The sequence below is a fragment of the Acyrthosiphon pisum genome, chromosome A2 (assembly GCF_005508785.2).
Source record: "Acyrthosiphon pisum isolate AL4f chromosome A2, pea_aphid_22Mar2018_4r6ur, whole genome shotgun sequence".
Classification (NCBI taxonomy): domain Eukaryota; kingdom Metazoa; phylum Arthropoda; class Insecta; order Hemiptera; family Aphididae; genus Acyrthosiphon; species Acyrthosiphon pisum.
Genome location: NC_042495.1, coordinates 33,601,224 through 33,625,803, shown reverse-complemented (window position 1 = coordinate 33,625,803; position 24,580 = coordinate 33,601,224). Strand labels below are relative to the sequence as shown.

General features: G+C 30.0%; 1 protein-coding gene across 3 annotated transcripts in view; it reads right to left on the bottom strand.

Annotated features, from left to right (window-relative positions):
- Window positions 1–24,580, bottom strand: part of LOC100159234 (RNA-binding protein fusilli) — a 79,693-nt gene that overhangs the window by 3,939 nt on the left and 51,174 nt on the right. Inside the window, exons 5-14 of one of the 3 annotated variants that reach the window (XM_008186769.3) lie at window positions 17,461–17,550; window positions 16,762–16,816; window positions 10,260–10,370; window positions 9,853–10,028; window positions 9,683–9,777; window positions 9,375–9,590; window positions 8,841–9,134; window positions 8,404–8,626; window positions 3,652–3,917; window positions 217–268 (exon numbers count right to left, since the gene is read on the bottom strand). In XM_008186769.3, coding sequence (XP_008184991.1) covers window positions 217–268; window positions 3,652–3,917; window positions 8,404–8,626; window positions 8,841–9,134; window positions 9,375–9,590; window positions 9,683–9,777; window positions 9,853–10,028; window positions 10,260–10,370; window positions 16,762–16,816; window positions 17,461–17,550 — 1,578 coding nt within the window. Of the gene's footprint in view, window positions 1–216; window positions 269–3,651; window positions 3,918–5,987; window positions 8,627–8,840; window positions 9,135–9,374; window positions 9,591–9,682; window positions 9,778–9,852; window positions 10,029–10,259; window positions 10,371–16,761; window positions 16,817–17,460; window positions 17,551–24,580 lie in introns of those variants that run through there. The other 2 variants (XM_016806011.2, XM_001946820.5) reach the window with 2 other exon arrangements.

Sequence of the window (24,580 nt, the reverse complement as noted above, 5' to 3'; positions counted from 1 at the left end):
TAGGGTCCAAGTGTTGCTCAGGCAACACCTTAATATGGTTGGGTGGGTGGGTTAGTGATAGAAGAAAAATAGGAAATTTTATAGGTCGGTATAACAGTATTATGAGAGGTAAGTCACCTAAAATTATTCGAGCAACACCAATTTTTTTTATGATACACGCCACTGTAAGGGTCGGATATACAACTAAAAAAATATTTATATTCTATACAAACATACCTACGTTCATTGTGCAAAATTGAGGATTCTGTTGCATGTAATCAATGTTCCACTGAAAATAACGATTCGAACAAAAAAACACAATTAGTTAGTATACTTAAACTATAAAATATAATATATTTTAGTTAGATTATTAAATAGATGTGTTAATTATAATATGATAATTGTATTAGAACTCATAAGATAACCCTATTATATTATTATACTACCGTCTTTTTAATTTTGTCCTTCCAATAAAGTACCAACAACCAATTAAATAACTACCAACAATTTTCTACTAGAATTACCCTCAATATTTAACTTTTTTTCTGCTAAAAAAAGTCGGACAAAAAAACACACACACACACACACATATATAGTATATATACAATCATAAAAATATAATTAATTTATCGTTTAGATCAAAATCTAAAATTCATATTATATTAGTTTGTATTATGCTATACTTTCGCTAACTTTCAAAGTCATGCTAAGAATCTGGCGACACTAATTCAATTCGTTATGAGCAATTTCGGATACGTGAATATAACAGTGATGGAGTTTCTACCTATCATTTGTATACATGGTAATATTTTTAGTGTTTTAGACTTTTAGTGTCCCGCAGCAGTAGAAAAATAAGATCATACGATTAAAATCGACCTGGTTAATTTATTATGCCTATATAGGAGTTCAAATAACAACGCTAAATACATATATTATCTGAACTTTATCTGAGCTCTATAAGCTTCTTAGCTGAATTTGCGCTATAGTCCGTAGTGCAGCGTCAAAACTTTAATCATATTATTATAATCCACCTATATTTGTGTGGTTACTTGTAGCTAATACATGTGATATTTCCAAAATTCCAAATTTAAGATCATTAGAAAACTACTACATTTTAAGAGACTAGTTATATACATATAATAATACATAACATATTACATATTATAATGATTAATGAGCATTATTGGGTGCATAGCAAAGATCGTATAGGTTACATAGGTATATAGGTAATATATGGAAATATAGAATTAATATATATGAATAATATATTACAATATCGCATTTATTTCTTACACAGTTACCTACATCTTTTATAAGCCGAAACACTACTGCTTGGTAACCCTATATGTACAACACTGTATAATGTATATATGTAGTTAGTCCATTCTTGTCAGTGGTCGTAACGAACAATAATATAGTGTGCAGTATAGTAGTTGCCCATTTGTACATTTCCCTGCAGACTTACAGCTTTAGAAACCCATATAATATGGGTCACTTCCGCCCATACATTTCTTTTTTACTATACGATATGATCTGAGATTCCGAACACTATAGGATATTTCATATGATATTATAAGAGGTGTGACGTAGCCGATAGTAGATTTTAGAAGAGACGAGGTAACAAATATAGAGCGTGCAGGAACATATTTTAGAGTTTATATAGCATGATTAGATTTAAATATAATAATAAAACACGTCTGATGCATCGGTACCCACCCAAGCCAAACCCCAGAGACGACACCGCAGATATTACGTGGAGATTTTTTAAGCATGCTCCCCCTATTGTTATGTTTAAATTATATACATATATATTCAAATTTAGATTTTTGGAATTTTTAAATACACTATATTATAAGACCATATTTTCGAATACTTGAGATTTTTTTTTACCACTTAAGGTTAATCAAGTTACTTCTGTTTTTCAAATAAGAACCCTCCCTCATTTAACCTTTAATTATTCAGTAAACATTTTTTTTAAGAATTTTGATGTATTTAAAATTCGAGGGAATAGTATTTGAGGTATATAACTTTGTGTACTAAGGACAATATGTATCTATGGTAATGGGTTAAGAGGGCTCCAGTCGCTTTTGTCAAAAGTCAAACCTAATGTAGATTTGACCAATCTAAACATAAATGTCGTTTATTTTAATTTTTTTAAATATATTAAAATTCCGTATCATAAAATAAATCTTAAAGGGGCTGCAGTCGATGAAAAAAAATGGTTTTTAGACCAAAAAGCTAGTCTAAACTGAAGGAATTTGGTTTGACGGAATTCAATTTTTAAAACTGATTTTCATTGATTACCAAGTTTACTAGGTTTCTATCGAGGCGATTTTGAATATCTATTTTTCAGCTGTAATATCCATGAATAAAAATATGATATTTTTGTATTTATTTTAACACATTATGAGTATTTATGAGACTAATAATAATTGGAATATTAAAAACTACCTCAATGGAAACCTAGTAAAATTGTTTATCATTCCATAATCTGTTTTCAAAAATTAAAATCCGTCAAATCAAATTCCTACTGCTATGTCTGGCTTTTTGGTCAAAAGTCACTTTTTTCATCGACTGCAGCCCCCTTAAGATTTATTTTATGTTACGGTAAATTTTAATATATTTAAAAATATTATGTCCCCCTTAAGTTGTCATGGGAGCTTAGATGAATTAAACATTTTAATTACCACTATTGATGTATCAATATGAATAATTCGTAAAAACGATCCAAGTAAAATGAATATTATATCTAAAATTAAATATTATATTTTTGTAAAACCATTTTTTAGGATTATTATCCTTATTAGTTTAAACATAATACAGAAACTACTCATTAGAATGTTGATTGAGATACATCAAATTTATCAAGAAAGTCAAGAAAATCATCCGTAAAATAAAAGTTTGTATCGCCACAGAACACTCCTTAAGCGTAGTCAAACAATATCGGAAATTTGAAAACATGAACTTTAGGCACAGGTCCTTGAAAATTTTAAAAATCATAAAAGTTACTATTAAAGAGCACAATGGAGGGAGAGCATTCTCAAAAAATCACCTATTGTATATTATTTTACGCATTTAGTACGAGTATGACCTATACATGAGGGGTGGAAATCCAAAACATACTATTGCCAAAATTGAGTTAGATATCGATTCTTATGGAAAAAATATCGATACATCGATTTACGATTGGCATCGTCAGAATAGGTCAAAACGTATTATTTCCTGGCCATATCTGCGATTCAAAATGACTGGTTAATTCAAAATGAACCTTTTCCATACATAAAAATGATATTTAGAAAATCAAAACGTACTATTTCCCATGTTAAAAGAATAGGAACAAATCATTAACTATATCAAAACGAACTATTTCCAAAATGTATTAAAATTTTAATTAAGTTTTAAATTAAATTAAAAATATAACTTTAGAACATTCAACATATTTCAAGTTTTAAATATAAATAATATTAAATAGTTTAAAAAAAAAAATCTTTTTTTCAAATTGATATTTGTCCGGTTGCAAATGGTTTGTTTTTATTGGAAATTATGTTATAATAGATACAGAAAATCGCTTTTCCTGAAAAATCAGTATTTTGGCAATAGTGCGCATTTTGGATTTCCACCCCTCGTATACAGACATATTTTATATTTAGCAACAGGCAGGTATAGATTTACCTCGGACACGGAGTGTATGAGATTGCACATGTCCACGGGCGGCGGGGGCGGCATCGGCGGCGGCGTGCCCTGCATGATGAGTAGCGCGGGCTGTTGGTGCGGCGGCGATATGGGTGGCGACGGGTACGGCCAGTAGAGGATCGGCGGCGGGTACGGCGCGCCCAGCGACGGCGGCGGCTGGTGGCCTATCAGCGGTGGTGGCCCGGAAAACGGCGAGTAGTTGGAAGTCGGTGGCGGGAACGGCGGAGAAGTCATCAGCGGTCCGCCTGCGTTTGCAAAAAATACATAACTTTGTAAGTACAATATTATAACATATACTGAAATATAAATATTATATTTTATTATATTATAGTTAAGGGTTATTGAACCGGTATGCGGTAAGGATGGATGTATAATATTATAATATAAAAGCTCAGAAAATATATAATGTGTATATATATATACATATATAAGAAAAAAAATCGTAAATTTTAATAAGCGCGGAAATGGGATTACGGAGGATGATGATGATAAAATGTATAAATAATGTCAGTAAACCTCGGACATAAAAAGCGAAAGGAAAAGTGAAATAAGCGTTTAAAAAAAAATAAATATTATATACTTAAACTATATTGTATATTATGTGTAATATATGTTAAAAAATATTATTTATATAGTTTTAACGGACTCACCGGAAAGATTAACACCACCAATCACCAGCAACCAATATATAAATTTTGCTTTTATACGCCCCGTGCTCTAAATTTATTTACCAACAACATGTGTGAACACCGTAGTTAAATCTAATACGTTTTGTAATGAGAAAAAAAAATATAAAAAAAAAAAAAATATAAGCCATGATAAAATACGTCTAAATAAATAAATAAAAAATGTCAAGCGAACGATTTTTTTCCGTCGTCCAAATACAGTCGCGGATCCGCCACACATTTCGCGTCCATTCTTGATGACCAGACGAAACCTCTATATATATTAGATTAAGCGAGTATTTTGTTAAGTTTATATTTTTCTTAAAAAGTACAGTTCATTACACGACTGTGAAACTTTAGTGATCCATCGGAGGTATTGTTCAGCCATCCAGTGGCGCCGATCTAAGACGTAATATAGGTACATTTTTTTTAGGGTTGTACCATCATCTCTCATAAAGCATAATATATCATGTAAAATATTTTAAAAAGAGAGTGGGTGTTTTTATGCAGGATTTTTATTCCTACGATATTGACTTAAACAAAACCTCGGCGCCACTGATGACCCCATATACCCACTGCGCGCAACCACCTTTACCGTGGCACCACAGCCGTTGACCACCTGCAGACTACAGGTCTTGTTAGAGGAGCTTGAAAAAAGCTGCAGACAGTAGTTGTTATAGGTATAATAATATTAATAATAACATAACATTACACCTCACGTCCTCACACGATAGAGTGATTAGACGGGCAGCAAACAAGGGTAAAGGTCTCTCACACCAAGTAATATATATAGGTTGCGATATAGTATTTTATGAGGGATGTAAAACGACCCACAAACACCACCAATCACAACCCCACAAATGCTATTTATTTTTTCTTAACATATTTTCTTAACCCGTCAGGCCACCACGTCTTTTTTTAATCTACATGCATCAGTATACCTATATGTAATAAGTATAATTTATTAATAATATACTATATAAATATGTAATAGTATGTATGTATGTATGTGTGTGTCGTATCAGGTCGGAAGTCTGGGGAGAACTCTGGTATCACTAATCCATTTGCTGTTCATTAGTTAGTAATTTTTGTTTTACTATATTGGCTCGAGTACAATATAGGATGTGTTGACAGTTGTGGCAGAGGGAGAGGGTTATATGTATAAAAAAAAATACGGACGTGTATACACACCACCCAAAGGTCCGAGAAGCACAATATACGTGTGTCCGATTCGAAAGCTGTTTTTTTATTCTACAATTTATAAACTACATAAATATCTATTCTGCTGAAATCCATAATTTAAACCACAAACGTTCGATTGTCGCCAAAGAACGAAATAACAACTTTCGAATCCAACACCCGCACAATATATTTTATTTTCCCGGATCCAGTGAGGTTTTTGAAATCCAGAGACATAAACCACCATTTTTAATACGTATAGGTATGTGCAATTAATAATAATGATATTATTTTTAATTTTTACACACACTAAGAAAAAAATACCGCAAAGTTAAACTAAAGTCTGCGTAGAACTTAGTTCATCTTCCTTGTGTCCCTTGCAATTGTCTAAAAGAGTCAGTTTGGTGTCAACAACGTATACAAATAAATAAGATAAAAAAGCAGAATAAAACATACGACTTCAACACCAAATTCCGTTAGGCAATATTTCGATATATTTTATATTACTATATAAAAATAATTCGTCTATTATTATGATTATTAATATTAATGCGTAACATATTAAAAAAAAAAAACGGGTCAATAAATGATTTGTACACATTTCATATTCGCTATCTAGATACAGCATTTTATTAAAATATTTAGTAGCACACAAATCCCAAGGTTCCGCTACAGTAAATTTATTTCTGCCCACACGGTCATTGAATCCAGGGAATAGGGTCCAGTTGTTCTGTTCAATTGTATAAGTTAGGCTTAGGTGTCATAAAACAACAGGATTATCCAAAAATTTTCAAAAATATATTATACCCCGCATATAAAGGATTTCATTAAAATAAAAATATTAAACAATACTTTTCATCAATGTACCGATTGTGTTTAAAAATATATATATTTTAAGTTATAGTAGTATTACAACTGCAATAGTATTTTAACTAAATAAAATCCGTTACAGTAAATGTCAAATGTAGCATGCAATGGATACGTTTGACATTGTAATGATAACAACATGTATTGGTTTAATAAAATATTTGAACAGAACAACAAAAAATGTGCTAACAATGATATAAGTATAGTAATGATCATGCAAAAAAAAAACACCAAGCTTGTACTAACCCCAGAACCATTTTACCACAATGACAGATTGATTATTATTAATGGTTGTAGATTTCACTATTTCATAGATAATTTCCCTTTCAATCACCATACACGTGATTGGGCCACATGAAGCTTTTAATAGAATATATCTAAGCGCAAAACAATCCCACAATGTGTATGAAACAGATTAATATAGAAGAAATAAATTTATCAATAGCGAAAGCCTGAGACTTTTGAACAAAACGTAACTGGTGTTAATGTTATAAATAAAAAATAAAATTATTTAACTACTTAACTTAAAAATGTCTAAAGTCTAAAAGTGCCTAAATAACTAATTAAAACAAAAAAGGTAAGTAATAATCTAATGATATTACATTTTATCAAATGATATGATTAAAACAGATTTTAAGCTAAACACATTAGGTTAGTCCTAGTTAAGCAAGGAAAAAACTAAAATAATAATAATATAAATAATAATAATATAAATTGTAATAATAATAATAGGTTAACAGGGCCTATAAAACTATAAGACAGACGAAAAACGAAAATAAATAAATAACAAATAATCCTAACAACAATAAGATATTAAATTAAAAATAATATAAAATGGGATCTTTTTAATGTTTAAGGAATGTTTGGTGAAAGTATTTAATGATTTTAGTGAACTGAATAAAGTCACATAGACAGTGGTCCATAAAATTCCATTAGTTAATTGGGAACAATATTTAAGTACATATTAGTAATTTAAAATTAGTCTTAAAATCTATTAAAAGTAACTAAAAAAAAGTTAAAAATTAATTTACAAAATTCATTCAGTACCCTGTAAATGATTTAAGCTCAATTGCTTTAAGTACGCTTTGTGCAGTCTGTATTTTTGTATATATATAAATATATAAATATATACAATTTGTATATACTATATATAATATATAATGGAAAAATATATAATCCAGAGGACGGATAATGTTAAAAAAATAAAAACAAATTTTTGTGTAACCATTAACCACTAACCATGTACCCGGTTATAAGCTCTAATAACCAAACTAACAACAGCAAATTAACATTGGAGGGAGGGAAAACAGAGTGGTGGAAAGAAGTTAAATGGTATAAAACTGTGCAGGGTGTTGTAGATAAGGGGATGATGCGGCCATGGCAGCTGCTGCGGCAGCAGCCGCAGCTGCGTTAGGGCCTTGACCCATTTGAAACATGGGCCCAGCAGCAGAAGCAGACGGTGGTGCAAAGTGTCGTTTATTGGAACTTTCATGGCCACCAGGAAATGCTTGTTGCCATGAACGTTTTTGTGGCGAATTGGCCGTTGGCGGCATGACAAACTGACCTCCAGCAGCCGAAACTGGCACATAAGGCTTAGCTGCCATGTTGTGAGGAAATCGTGGCATATTTAAGTACATATATGGTGAAACTGCACTTTTAGCCATATAATTTTGGGCACTATTATCCATCAAATGATGAGCTGCATTCGGAGATAATATAGATTGAATATTATGCTGTTGTGCCATACCACCATTCATGTCTTGTTGCTGTTTGGTGAATAAAGCAAGATTGATTAATTGATTATGCTGAGCTAGTTGATACAACCATGATTCCTGTTGTTGCTGCTGCTGTTGTTGTTGTTGTTGGGCAGCTGCCACAGCCGCACGCTGCAGGGCTAGGGTTTGGGCTAAATTCTGGGCGTAAACGGACATTGGATCCCAAGCGGGCATTAGGGTAGGGACTGGGGTACCAGGATTAGCCACCTGGCTGGTGGTCATTAGAGGCTGTGCAGGTAACATACCAGGTGGTGATAATAGCGCTTTGGCAGCTACTGGGGATAAAGCTCCTGACGCAGCACCTCCGCCAGTCAACACCAGATGCATATCTTCACCAGAACACTGGAACACTTCGATATACCGTTGTTTTTTGCCAAAAGACATATAATTGTGGTGTTTAGCCATTGCTGCCTGAGCAGCACTGCCCTCGTTGTTCATTTGAATGAATGCTTCACCAGATGCATGACCCTAGGGGGGACAGTATTTGAAATTTAAATTATGAACGTCATAAAAAAAAACTAAATGAAACATACATTGGTATATTACGTATACATAGGCATACAAAAAAATATTGAATAGTCAAATAGTTTTAAAGTGACTAATTATTTTTAGTTTGAAGCAAAGCATACAATTTTAGTTATATTTTTCCATTTTTACCAAATTATATATCAATATTACTTACCACAGAGTTGTAAACCATATGTACACCTTGGAATACAATATTTTTGGAATGTTCTCCGAGGAACTCAAGTATATGTTCTACATTTGCTTCATATGGAAGTCCACGTAAGCGTATACAGTCTTTTCGTGTGCCACTAGTGATGACATGCTGAGGCAATGGCAGAAGCGGCACATGCCCAAGAAGTGCAGTAGGTGAATTATTCACACCAGCTGTTGTTGTTACCGGGGTGGTAATGTTGCCATTGCTATCACTAGCTGTTGATCGCACAGATGGGTCCATTGCACGGTTCAAAACCTTAGAACATTATAAAAAATGTAATCATAATTTTAGACAAATAAAAGCAAAAACAACAACATTTTCATGTTTAAATGAATATGTAAGTTATCAAATAATCATTGTGATATTAATCATAAAATAAAAAATTCTGTATTATAATCATATACAGTAATTATATTTATTCTAATATTATTATTTTACTTTAAGAAAAAATATTATTTTTTTTGCATTGATTTAAGATATTTTAAACATTTTTACCTGTTGTACTTCAGCTGTTGTACTCCTAAATAGTTCAATGTACCTTGTGCCTATTAGGTCTCTGTGCTTACTAAGTGCTTTAGGAGCATCATCTTCATCAGCAAATAGAACAAACGCATCACCCGTTGCACGTCCATCAGGTTTTTTAACAAATAAAACACCATCTTCTCCATCCATTACAGAACAAGTTTGCTCACCATTTTCAAAGAAAGTAATCTAATATTTATATAAAAAATATAATCATTAAAGTAATAGTACAGGCGTACAGTTTTTATATATTTTAAATTAGGTAGGTATTTGAAACTTACGACATCTTTAGCTGTACAATCATAAGGTAAGCCCCTCATGCGTACAATTACTTGGGCACCCTTGGTGAGGAATGTTTGGGCTTCACTACTATTACCTGCAAGAATAAAAAAATATTTAAAATAAAATCATTGTTTATTTTATTATACAAAACTTCTTTAGTTTAACATACCCCCAGCAACATTTATGAAGTCTTCGCCATTAGCTTTATATACTTCAATATAACGGCTACCAATATGGTGTTTATGTCTTTTCATAGCCATGTCTCTATGCTCTTGGTTCACAAAACGTACAACTGCTTCACCGTTACGACGACCATGCGCACTTAAACACAATGCTACACCACCTCTGCAAAAATAAAATGTATTATATATAGTAAAAATCATATTGTTCAAGCCGTTTAAGGTCTTAATGCTGAGTTGCATAAAAAATTGATTAATGGTTCACCAAAATGTAATGTAGTAATAATGGGCCACTAAATCATGTTTAAGGGACCATTGACTTACTACTAAATTATTAAATTTTTAATCATTGTTTATGCAGCCCGGCATAAAGGTTTTAATTTCTAATTAAACATACTTGGCTATATTAAGACCACGAAAGAACTTGGCTATGTCTTGATCAGATGATTGCCACGGAAGACCTCTTGCTCTGACTACACAATTGTTATCTACTTCTTCATTTTTCCAACTATAAATAAAAATTAAATATATAAAAGTTAGATTTGTTGATGTTGACTATAGTGAGACTTATTATTTAATACTGGGGTCACCAAATAATATTTTCGGAGGGCTAAATTAGGATTTTGGAAGTTGTTAGGAGCCATCAAAACCTAATATAAATGTTTAACCAAAGGAAGTAAATGCAAAATCAAATAAAAATTTATAAAATATCATTTAATTCACCATAAAAAATAAACACAAAATTACAAATTACAAATTAATCAAAATTGTTTTATACTTCATTGATTAATTGGTGTAGAAAGTGATATAGAAAAATTAGACTAAGCATTCTTAAAATATAATTAAAAATCATAAACTATAGAGAAAAATCGAAGTTAATCGAATCGGTGAAACAATGATAGTTCTCGAAGAATAAACTATCTATACCTACAAAATCAAATCAATAATACAATTTAAATTATGCCCGTAGATATATATAACATATCCAGTGTTATTGTATAAATCACAATATATTTGCTACCAAGTTAAAATAAAAACAAGTGATATCGTACGATATGCATCTAATACCTACTTAGAGAAATTAAGTATTCACCCAATAAAGAGATTTTTTGAATATAATTTAAATATCTAAATGTATGTGTTTCAGTGCCATAGTTTACATACATACAACATGTCTTATATAACATAGGTATGTATGGTGCACAAAATCACAAACCTTTTATGTAATACAAGGTTTAAAATAATATTCCAAGATAGGCACAAGGTATAATATTAAAGCAATTGAAGCAGTTATTAAAGAGTAATTGTTTAAATTATAATAATGACGTTATTATCGTTTTAAAATATTGAAAAAACAATAATAAAAGAAAAATTACTTTTAATAAAGTAATGGTTTAATAGAAAAAAAATCTGTATATATTATTTTAGTTGTAAACAAAAACAACAAGTAGGTACGTCATAGATTATTACTACAGAAGTGAGAAGAGTCGTCGTCGAGGCGATACCGAAAACTCAAATGGAATCGGTACACACATGGATATAAAACACTAATTATTGCTCGAGATCTAGGCTCAGTGTCGTTGTGATTATTATTATCGACAATCAATTATTTTATAAAATACGGCTGGTGAGTATAATATTATACTATACTATATTATACTATTAAATTGTATCGCTTAAAAAAAGATGCATTTGCGTCATATCGCTTTGTCCATCGGCATAACATTAAGTTAGACACTATATAGACATTACGTTTATGTGACATATTATTATTATGGATAAATTAAAAGAAACAGATTAAAAAAAAAAAAACCGGGCAATTGAAAAACGAGCGTCGTTATAGATTCGTTTAGACGACGAATCAGAACGCAATGAAACACGTTATTTGCGTGGAGGGCGAACCGAGTATTGATAACCCAGTTACGAAACGAAGACGCAACGGAAAAGCGGCAAGAGGGGAAGGTAAGTAGGTAGTTGGACGACGGGAAGTCGACGAAATATGCATTTTTCATAACCTATTTACAACTATTGACCTTTGCCCATCGACCGTTATCGTATAATAGTGGTCGCGATCGGAAATTCAAATCGGGGACAACATCGAAAGTCTCCAATATTAAAAAAAAAACATGGTATTGTTGATGATAAACGATAATAATAATATTACAGAGCGTAAATATCGACGACGACGACGACGACGTCGCCATGGTGAATAATGCATATAAAACATTACATGCGATTATCTATATCTCCATGAAACTAAAATTATGATGATTTTTTTTTTTTGAGACCGACCCGAGGACATTTATCTAATACGCGGCCGTGAATTGTGAAAACAACACTCGAACGAGATAAGAACAACATAATCACATTATTATTATAAGTAGGTAATAATATGTCGTCGAAACTCTCTTCGTGGATGTGTAGGTAATTTAAAATATAAAGTATATCATATAGGTACCTATAATATTATGTGTGTGTGTGTGTGTGTGTGCGCTTGTATTATATTGTATGCGTTTTTTTCAGGGAGACCATAACTCGAGCGCGCGTTCGAGGAGTGAAAAATGAAATAAAACAATAGGCGCGGGGGGAGAGACAGAACGAGAGAGAGACAGAGCAGAAGGTATTTTTTTATTTTTTTTATCGTCTGCGCCCGTGTCAACGCCATAAGTCAAGAGTGTGTGTATTGGTATTGTGTTCGCCTCGTGGCTCGTTCGCGGCGTTTATAGTATGCGAAGAGTTTGTGCGACACACGCGCACGTTTGGAGAATTAATTTTTTACTCGTATTGTGGTAATATATTAGTATTATTATAATTAGACGGGCGAGGAAAACAACCGAAACCAAAAAAAAATACGTACAACGCCGCGTGTAATAAATTGTCAAAATTATACCAAGTGTGTATGTGCAATCGCGCGCGCGCCGCAGCGCTACTGCAGCAGGCTGCCAAATGCAAGCACGCACACACTTGTTGATGGCGACGAGTTTCACGATAATAATATAAATTATAATTATTATAATATTGTGTCGTATTACAAATAGGTGCACACACAACACTACCTACTAGAAATAAAAATGTGTAATAATAATGATGTTAAAGAAATATCCCGAGAAAAACTTTTGCTCATCGAGAACCTTCGGTGCAATGATAAATTATCATGAGATATTGTATTTGTATATCAATTAAGTGTATTTAAAAACAAAAAAAAACGGAAGCTCGAAAAAATATTGAATAGGCAATAGTCTTGTCGTAGGATTTGTGTTCTCTTTCGCGTAAAAATCAGTTTAATAATATATCACACCATATTCTTATATTATACTAATAATTGTACAATATGAATAAATGATTACAGGCACATTTTCAAAAATTATCTTTGTTCGTCCAATAGATTCCAGTTCGTGGAAGAATAATAAGCACTTAGCACAGTATTCAAACATAAAAACGATAACTTGATGAAAGGCACGAAATCGTAACTGACATTTAATTGAGTATTTACACAAAATCTCATCATTATCTTTTTACGAAACGTTCAAATAATAGTAATTATATACAAATTGAACTAATTATATTTAATGTTGGAAATAGAACGATTATACGAAATAACAAAATAATATATCTTTCAAAATATTTTGGAAATTTTTCATTTAACTGTACAGGCTGAAATGGTGAAGTATCAATAATAATAATAATAATAAATAACGTTACAATAAAAACTCGAGTTTCACCGTTCAAATAGATACTTATAGGAACATTTAAAAGTTATTGATTGATGTCTTAAAAATCTTCAAAGATTTATGTTCGTTTTTCCTAACACATAAAGATAATTTCATATTTTAAATAATGACGTTATCAAATTAAAGACCTGTCAGATTAAAATACATTAAAACCAGTATATTATGGAACATATTTCATATCAAAGTAATTGTTATCATAAAAAAGTCAATTATAATAAATTAATAAATGAAATATGCAATTACAGTAAGCAATAATTTTTATTTTATAATACCTTTGGCCTCTACAATTTTTTTTAAAGTGATTTAGAAATCGAAACTATACAGCTTGACTTTTGTCTTCGGATTTTAATTTTTAAAAATACCTTGTACAATATTGTTACGGTTATCGATGAACTGGAACCGAAAAAACCTTTTGAAGTGCCGTTACTATTGGAAAAAGAACTACTTTAAAATTGCTTAGTACGTGTAATCGAAAGAGCCGTTGTGGTAAGGTCATTTATTTTTACGAATAAAGTATCGTAATTCAGGTTCTTTACATGTGTTAAGATTTAGAACCGTTTTAAAATAGGTTGATTTATCATATCCCGCTATCCAACAAAAAAATTAAATGTGAAACATCCGTACCGCACTTATAACCGATAACCTCGGTGTCGAATCAATATAATGTGAATAATAATAATATAATGATTTACTTACAAAGTCCCATATAGATTGGCAATTGGTTATTTATATGATATTAAACTCATATTTAAAATAAATTACCTATAATAATATATAACAATTTATTTATTTTTCAAGAAAAAGTAAAACGAATAAATCCAATAAAACACATTTGAGAATGTTACGTTTGAACATCACAATAACACCGTGATCATAAAATTAAAATAAATTAAATGTTTAGAAATATATTATATACCTATTAACTACGTGTGGTAGTAAAAACAGACGATACTTAATCGTATATAACTGTTCCCTCATCGAAAAATACGGTTTATTTTTTTATAGTCGTACTACCTATTCACGCTTGTGTTTGCGCAGCAGGTATGTTCGTAATGAGACCTGTTTATTGTTATGTACAATGCGTGAACACAATATATGAAAATATGAAATATTGTCACATTTGTCGGAAACGTCCCAGAAATAATACGTAAGTAAAATGTAGCCATGTACTATAGTGTACAATATACAATTTGGGCAAATGGCTTTATCTTTTAAAATTAATATGTAATTGTTCTACGCCCTTATATATGCATAGGGAAATATGTTGTTTATATAGGTACACGAGTAGTAGACTTATTACATTAATTGCTAAAGGATAACGAAAAATGTAGCAGTACAGGTGAGTGGTGTCAACGTCATGTGACTATACGTGCGCTTAGTATTTACAACGACAGTAGGTACCTATATAGTTCTAAATTAGTAAAAAGAAATAAACAACAAACACCTTGAGAATAATTATAGGTGCTGCTAGTTTTTTTCCTCGCAATATCGATTACTGTAAGTTCTAGTTTAGTTATGAATACACTTAACACAATATAAAGTCGTTGATGTTTCATTTCACTACCTACCTATATATAGGTACAATTAAGAACTGCTGGGTGGGAGAGGGTGCGAAAATAAGTAGATAATTTCTCACAATGTGCATTATTTAAAAATTAAAAGTTACACGCATACAATATGTTTTTTTCTCATGGTCCCTATCCCCTCTCGTGTTATAATTTTATGGTAATTATTTAAAAAATATATTTATAACATAATAGACGATTGTGGCTTATCGCGAACAAAACGGAACGCCGATAACCTCAGGATTACGAATCGACGACACAGAGACAGCGCAATATATCGGTGGACAAGCATGTGCATGGAAATATGCATAAAAAAAACTTATTTTATGGGTAGATCTTATATAATATTACGATTTATGACCGTTGCGCCGTTTTCGATATAACAACCTAACAAGGATAACAGAAAAAAAAACGCACACGTTGTGCCCAAGCTGCAATAAGGGTGTCGATTTCCGCCCGACACTCAAATATGTGGTTGAAAACATTATCGAGTATAGGCACCTATAAATTACAATAATTATAATATCAATCAATATTTATGTGTAACGGCGGCGGTCGGCGGTAATGGTTTTACGAATATATTTATCTAATTAATCGGTTGAGCCGAAGAGGATCGTTTTATAAGTCTGTCGGCGCTAATCGCTATTTTATTATTATAATATGATATTTTTTCCAACCGTTCATAATCCGTATAACCTTTATGTGCATTACATACTCATGAATTAGAAAAAAAATAACGATTATACAACTAAAAGTCTACAAGGAATGGTCACGTAACTCGCCGTCAAAAATATGCGAATAATATTACTATATAATATTATAAAGTAAAAACACACATTTCAAATTGCAATATAATTGTTAATAAAACGGCTAAACTTATAAATAATTATCTCAGCGACGATTATTAAATTATCTCAACAAGATTTATACCACAAATAGAAAACAACTATCGACAGTTATTATAGTAACCACGCCTAGTGTTGTTTTAACAAAACTTTATTTATTGATCGTAATAAATTCTACTCTGTTATAGTCCTTAATAGAAAATAGTACCTACTATTGAGGTAATTTTAAAACCTAGATAATGCTGCGATCACCCATGATTACGGGGGGGGGGGGGCAGAGGATACCTGACTCTACACTAGTCACAGATATATTATTTAAGAGCACAAAGCTTACTGTCTTGATACGAGAATTATTATAATCTCAGTTCCTCTTGGGTCCAAAAATACTACTAGTTACGACACTATATATGCAGTTATTAAAAATAAATAATGAACGAAATGACCTCTGGACTCTTGTTACGTATAAATAATACATACCTATCAAAATGGACAATTTAAATCTATTTTCATGAGTCACATTATAATAAATTGATCGTATTACAACAGCCGATAATAATATTGTTATGTTATGTCACAACAATAGCTTTTAAAAAAGTAACACAATCGTTTACCCAGACCAATAACCGTTTTATTTAATAGGTGTTTGTTAATTAGGGATCGAGATATTTGTGAATGCATTAAAACTAAAAATTACAGATATGAAAACCCATTACAAAGGCAGGTATAATAATAATAATAATAAATAATGTGTAACTCACCAAATACCCGGTTCGAGTTTTAGCTGAACGATTTCCGGCGAATTGAACGTATGGCCTGAAACACGAAAATAATTGTTTACATAAAATATTCAACTTACGAACTAATGACCACCGATGTTTCCCACACCACTATAGCATCAGAGGCATTGCGTAGCAAAAACGATTGCGAAACACATAATATAATAATATAGTGATAATTAATGCGATGAGTGAATATTGTTTACTGAAATTCGCTGAGCGTTGCACTTCCTGTTACCCGGACGGGTATATGGATCGGTCAAGATGGTGGGGAAGGGGTGGTGGAAAGAAAAATTTTAGTCATACGTTATTGAAGAAAGACGTTGAACAAATTACACAACAAACAAAATAATATTGGATTACACTCGCTGTGTGAAAGATGGTTAAAATTTGATGACTTCATTAAATTTCGGTTAAAATATATGCTCGAACACGGGGGGGAAGAGCTAGAAAACTGTCGGCACAGCTAGTTTTTGGCCTACGGGGACCTCCTTCCACCCCACTCCGCCGACGAAATAGATCGACGATTCGTATAGCGTTGCGACACACAATACTCGGAAAATAATAATTGTTTATTAATTTAATTTCTTTTTTTTACTAACCTAATGCGCACGGGCACTAAGATTGCACTATAAGAAACAAAAAAATAAAACTTTGAATTTTCAATACCCGAGAACTTACCATCAGCTATGAGCCTTTGGACAATGTTTACCATATCCTTGACCTCGGCTACGTAGAACTGAGAATCGATTTCATGAGTTATTTCTAGATCTGAATAGACGGGGGTCAAGGAAACAACCACTTTGTGAGAACAGCAATAGCCAATAATAATATATGTATAATATCAAATTAATTACGATGGTAAAAACACAATCGACGGTAGTATTATATTATGATGATATTATTATGAACGATAAAAACACAATCAGATACATGCATAATATCATTAGGTATAAAATATAATATAATAGGTACGTGGTTCGTAATTGAATTAAACGGAAATTAAATATATATTATGCAAATCGAAGTGGGTCGTCAAAGCCAGCCAGGTGCGTTAATGATGATGTCTAATCACAAGTATGGTTGTAATTTTTTTTTAACGGTATTTATAATGGTTTTTCATAATATTTCCAATTCGTTACGAGTGTGCATGTGAATGTAATCGAAAATATCCCTATTATTATAATAGTGTTCCACAAAATATATTCATAATTATTATATATTGTATTTAACGTACCGTCCTATTCAACGCACAATAATATAATTAGTTAATAGAATTACAATATAATATTATACCTAAGTAATGGGTACCAATAATATTCACGTTATCCTGTAAATGTAATATAATATTATGTTATATTTAACGCGGGGCAAACAATAACGCACGACTACGGTGTTCGTTCGTTCATTTCGATGAGCTGTTTTTTTTTTGTGTTTGCACGTTTGAGCACATAAATTATAATATAATATATTATAGTAAGTAAAGCGATTAACGGCTGCACACACAACAACCTGTTGCTGATAACGAGAAGCCGCCTTATGTAGTGCTATATATGAGAGGTGTACCTTTTTAGATCGTTACTCACCTATAGCATACAGGTATCGAGTATTATCGAGAGCAAAGTGCGGGTTGTGAAATTTTTTTTATTTACACTTGAGCCCTTTTTTAAATTTTTACTTTGTAAAATCCATAAAAGATACATCACGTGCAAATGTGCAATGGCTTTTTTAAACACTGGCGTCACAGCAGATACATTTAACATCAAATCGTCACAGTACAATATTACACGCAAGTTATATTATTTTCCCAAGTACGTTTTTAAGGCAGACATTTTCCCCGTATTATGAATACAATTTATTTGAATGTGTAGTTATTTTTTTTTTTTGGTAAATATAGTAAAACAATTATTCAAAATACTACAATATACACCTACCTATATATATAAATTGATAATAAGTAATAGGTTTAATATTAATTAATTATAAATTAACTTAAAAAATATATAGGTTATATAACTAATGGCTAAATACTTTCGTAAATTAAATATAATTAAGAGGTAAGTATTGAAAAATGGTAAGATATTTCTACATAAAAATATTACACTTAATAAAAATTATTTAATTTGTGATTGTTTTGTTATCAACAAATACCTATTAGAAATTTTTTCGTAGACTCGACTATACTTTGGATACCTATTCAACAGTTGAATAATAGGTAATGAATTTATCAAGAATTATCTCTGGATTGCTTCAATGAACATCCAAGTATTTGAAACTGAGTTCTTATGCACTTTATAATTTATTATTGAAACTTGAAACCTTTACTTATATTATTATTGTTCTACTCGTGTTTTTCTTTGTAGTATTATGTACGTTCCATAAATAAAGAGGAAATATAAGTTATAATTTTGTTTTGTTTTATTTTACTATAAATTAAAACGAACAAAAATAATAGTTTTAAGTTCCATTAAATTTTTTAAAATATGGGGGGATATATTATCAACCTTAAAAATGTCCCATTCAACCAAAATGTTCGAAAAGAAATTTTTCTATACATTCATAAAAAAAACAAGTGACAACATTGACAATAATATGCTATATAAAACACTGTACACGTAGCACTAGATTATAATAATATATTATTGTATACCACTTAAACTCGAAATATCTATAAATTAAGATTATACTGATAACTGCAGCCAACAGATGTGAAAGAATAAACTAGTATTTAAAAACGATTAAAAAAAAAAACAATAATTGCTCAAATGTAATATAATATTATAAGTAATAATATTATGATATCAGTAGAAAATATTCGACAGCCAAAATATAAGACTAGGAAAAACGTTTGTAATGACGACGGCTTTAGATAGAATTTATCTATCTACAGTCGTGGTAATGACTAATAACATAATATTAGTATCATTTAGTGTTTTCAAAAAAATGCAGGAAACGTGAATTAAAATATTTACATGCGAATTAATAGATAATACTATATCAAATAATTATTATTTTGAACTACCTAGGTACCTATTCGAAAAATGTATTTGAAAATTCCTCATATTTGTTTTTGAACCAATTTTAAACGGATAACAAAATAGGTTATGAATAAAAAGGAAAATTGTTTAAAACTTTATTTAGTTATTTTTATTTAAAAATGGTTATAAAGAATGAAAATAATGTAATTTATTAATTTCAAAAACCATTAGTTGTTATTTAGGTGTACTAATGCTGTGATAAATAATTAGTCTTTAAATAAATTTGTTATGTAGCTAAACAAAGACTTTGGAGACATATATTTATGATTCTACTATCACGTATAAATAAAGTTATTCTTCAAAAATTGCGATCTTAACAAAAAATATTATTTTTGAATGCTTGTTTATGTATAGACATTTTTATTTTCTAATACCATATACAGACGACGTATTGTGTCTGTTATTTTCATTGATTTAATTCATAAATCTTCGATACTTGTTATCGACGACAAATATCGGTATCCTCTAGACATTCTCGATGCTTACAAGTGTTTCAAGAGCGACTGAACCAAATAAAATATATTTTCAATATTTACATAAAATACTATATATACATAATAAAGAAATGTATATATTTATAGTTTATATAGTATATAAACCTTTTATGCATATTTTTTTAAACTATTTTTTATCTTGGATTTATATTTAATATAATAGTATTGAAACAGCAACGTGTTACAAAACAATAGGTAGGTATCAAACTCTCATAATAATATGATATTTGTTGAGATCAATAATATTATTATTAATTAATTATTACATTACTAAAAAAAAATGACGTCACGTGACCGAAAATCAGTATGTTTAATAGGATTCTAATAATGACCAAAGTATGATAATTATCATTACAATAAAATACAATTAAATGTTAAGAAATGCCTATCTAATATGACGATACTTTTAGCTCTAAAATGTAGAATTAGATAAGCAATAATACAACATTACTATTATAGTCGGACAAGAGTTTATTTTTGTCGTTATCTGGAAGTAACAAGAATAAACTATGTAGTTTATATCTATTAAGTTCGAAGATTTATGTGATCACATTAAACTGTAAACGGTCTAAGCAAATTGCATACAATTTAAATAACTAACATCACACTAAAACAGATAAAATTAATCCTGTAAATAATATAGCGATCCTTTAACAATAGGCATCCCCTTTAAGTGTAACCGCGTATCCCGTAAATACCGTATTTCGTGTCTCTATTTGTCATCGTACTATGTTATCGGCAATGTCCCGATATCAAAATCCAAATGTACATATAATGAAACGAGCCATTTTATTTGATTGATTTATGTTAATGAGGGGAAAGGGAAACTGAGAAAGACTGTAATATAACACTTATTAGTATATTTTTTATCTACTAATTTTGTTCCATTTTGTATAGTAATTTTTAAGATGTATTACTAATAAAATAATGTACGTTTTTTTATGGAATACTATTTCTCGAATATATTATTATGTTTTGTTGGATAACGAGACATTCAATAATATTATTATTAATATGAGCGAGAAAATAATGATAACACCACAAATAGTTGTATAAAGTCCATAGCACATAGGGCAATACGTGTTGTATAATTATTGCAAAAATTAAACACACTGTAAGAAAATAAAAATAGTCAAAATATTACTCTCTCAACGCCGTGGCTGAAGATATTATTTTAACACCACTTTATTTTCCTTACGTACAAAAAACACCATTCGTTGCCTATAATAGTAGTTAATACGTCTATGCAGTATGCAGTATGCACTACACACACACACACACACACATACCCGGTAGAGTGAAATCACAAGAGCTAACAACTGATTACCGATGACGTCATTGTTGACGACGATAAGAAGTAACTAATTTTTTTCAAAATCGGTAATTGCCAACGACAAAAATACAAAAATATTTTAAAATAATATGTATGAATCCCAGTGAAGCGACCTTTTAAACCACCCCCGAAATCGAACTAATATGACCGGCCCTTAAATGAGCTATTAAAAATAATACAGAATGCCGACAACATTATATACTAATTGCCGAGACCTGACATATCGGTACATAATAATATGAGCTCTAAACGACAGTCATCTAACTTATTGGTAATATTGTACTAATAACATGGTAATAAACGACACGTATATACAATGGTGGTTACTGGTTATTAATTGTTAAACTGGCAAATCACGGAATTTGTTTATAATATACACGAGTCAATATTTTCATATTATTTTCAATATTTTTTTATTGGGAAAATAAATTTTCATTCATATTTTTAACAAGTGTATAAATGTAATTTATCAATTAATATTATTTTGATTATGGCTAACCAATGGCAATCAATGCTTATAATAATTATAAACATAATATTGACATATTGTATGTTATGACAATGCCTATACCGCGGTCGCATTGTGTACACACTTATATACCTACGTTATTATAAGCGACTTTACAAAAGTATGTAAGCATATGTAAATATTGTACAATATTTTAATAGAATAATGTGAATAATGTGAAAAATGTAAAATTGTTTTTTGAAATGTATTAAAACATATAAAATTCAACTATGCTGCATTGCTGCATAAAAAAACTTATAGAATAATATTACTTATTAGTAATGAAATGTCGAAATCGTCTAGACAACAATAATACTTTTAATTGTTTTAATTTAATAGCCGGTTAAAAAAAAAAATACAAACAATTGACTACGATAAGAACCAAAAAGTTGGACAAAATGTTATCGAACAGTGATTTATAAGTATATTATAATATTATAAAACAATCAAAATATTTAATCAAGTCTCAAAATTGGTTTAAATCGGTTTACTGGCCAAATATTAAAATACTCGAAGTATAATTGTTTTATTCTAATAAATACATTTGAAAATTTCTATTTTTGAACATAAATAAATACAAAAAAATATAATACTCACGTAAAACGGCAATGTACACAAAATGTTCAAGACAAAATAACAACAATTACAAAATTATAATAAAACGTATTACTAACCACACGCTCAACGTAATAATCGCGACTGATGACTGATTACTGATTAAGAGTCTAAGAAATTAGTTATCTCTAGTCCCTTGGTGTGCCACCTGTAGCGCACTCTACGACGGGTTTGTATTAGCCACAACTCGGCTATACTCGTGACTGTTCGGAAATTGTCGACTTATCGTAATTTCATTATTATTTACATTTCTTATCAGATATTTTTTTGTATATTTTTTAATTTATTCAAACAAAGTTCAACACTTCAGTCCTCACACGAAAGTGGAAATTATGTCATTAACTTAAAATATTAAAATGTTATATTTCAACATGACGTCAATAGCTAAGGACTGAATACGTATCTTATAAGACTACCAAGTACAATAGGTACTATATAAACTAAAACAATATAATATAATATCAAGTATTATTTGGTAAATACAGTATAATATGGAACACTTTAAAATATTGACTATTGTTTATTGATTTAAAAATTAAAATGCAAGCTATTTGACTGATCACATAATCTCAATTATATTTATAACATGTCATATTATTATTAGGTATTATAGAAATACATACCAAATATTTATTCGGTTGATAAAATGTTGATTTTCTTGGTAAACAAATGGAAATTGTATGAATGGACCACAACGTTCAACATTATATGTGTCATAGGTCTAGAAATAATATTATTTGATTTAATATTATAGTGAAGAAATTGAGGTGAATCGACTAAATCAGATGCCCATGAATAGTATTATGGTTTTTCTATTACATAGAATCTATACCGTTGTTTTATTTCGTAATTCAGCGTCTTAAAATGTTTCCTGATATTCTATTATCGAATTGTTGCTTATGTTGTTAATTTAAATACAATATTGAGTTCCTTTTTTTTTTAGATGTTTTAATAATATTTACAATCAGTGGTGCACGGCACAATAAGTAAATTTGACATAAAATATAGGTATATTTATTTTTTTAGTCGAGGAGACCGTACCTAACCAGTAACCATACACTAACAGAACCCAAGGGAATTTTTTTTATAAATTATATACATAGGTATATTAAATTGGACAAATTTTTGTAATCGAATATTCATATCACGAAGACAAAGAATTGCAGATATCATATCTTACACAAATTGTTTTTAAATGTTTAAAAAATTAATAAGTATCTATTTTAATACAATTTCTAAAATGTAAAAACTGTTGTTTTGCGTCTTATATTGTAAGAACAGTTATTCAAATTATTCAAATTACTGTCCAATATTATTTTTTTATTGTTATTAAATTATGAATTATGAGAGATAATATGTTTATAATATTATTGAAGACCAAAAACTAAAAAAAAAAATAAAATTTTAAAGTTACTAAACGAACAATACCTAACTATTCTTCTTATAATTTACAATATTTTATTCTGGCGTATTATCAGTGTTTATATTATACAATTTATTATACAACTAAGCGATTATTATATATGTATATGTACCTATTACGTGTAATGTAATAATGAACTACATAATATAAATAATTTGAAACCATTAATTTTAATTTTAATACTCGGTCATCTATATAATAAATTATAGTATAGGACATTAAATGATATACTTAGAAAGGCGATTCGGTTATAACTCATAACACCCATCTAAGGGTCGGTTTATCAATAATGTTATCCATTAACAATCCTCAGATAATCCCATTGACCCTTTGAAACTTACAAATGTATTAGTTATGCAATGTTTCTATAGTTATACAATATTTTATATA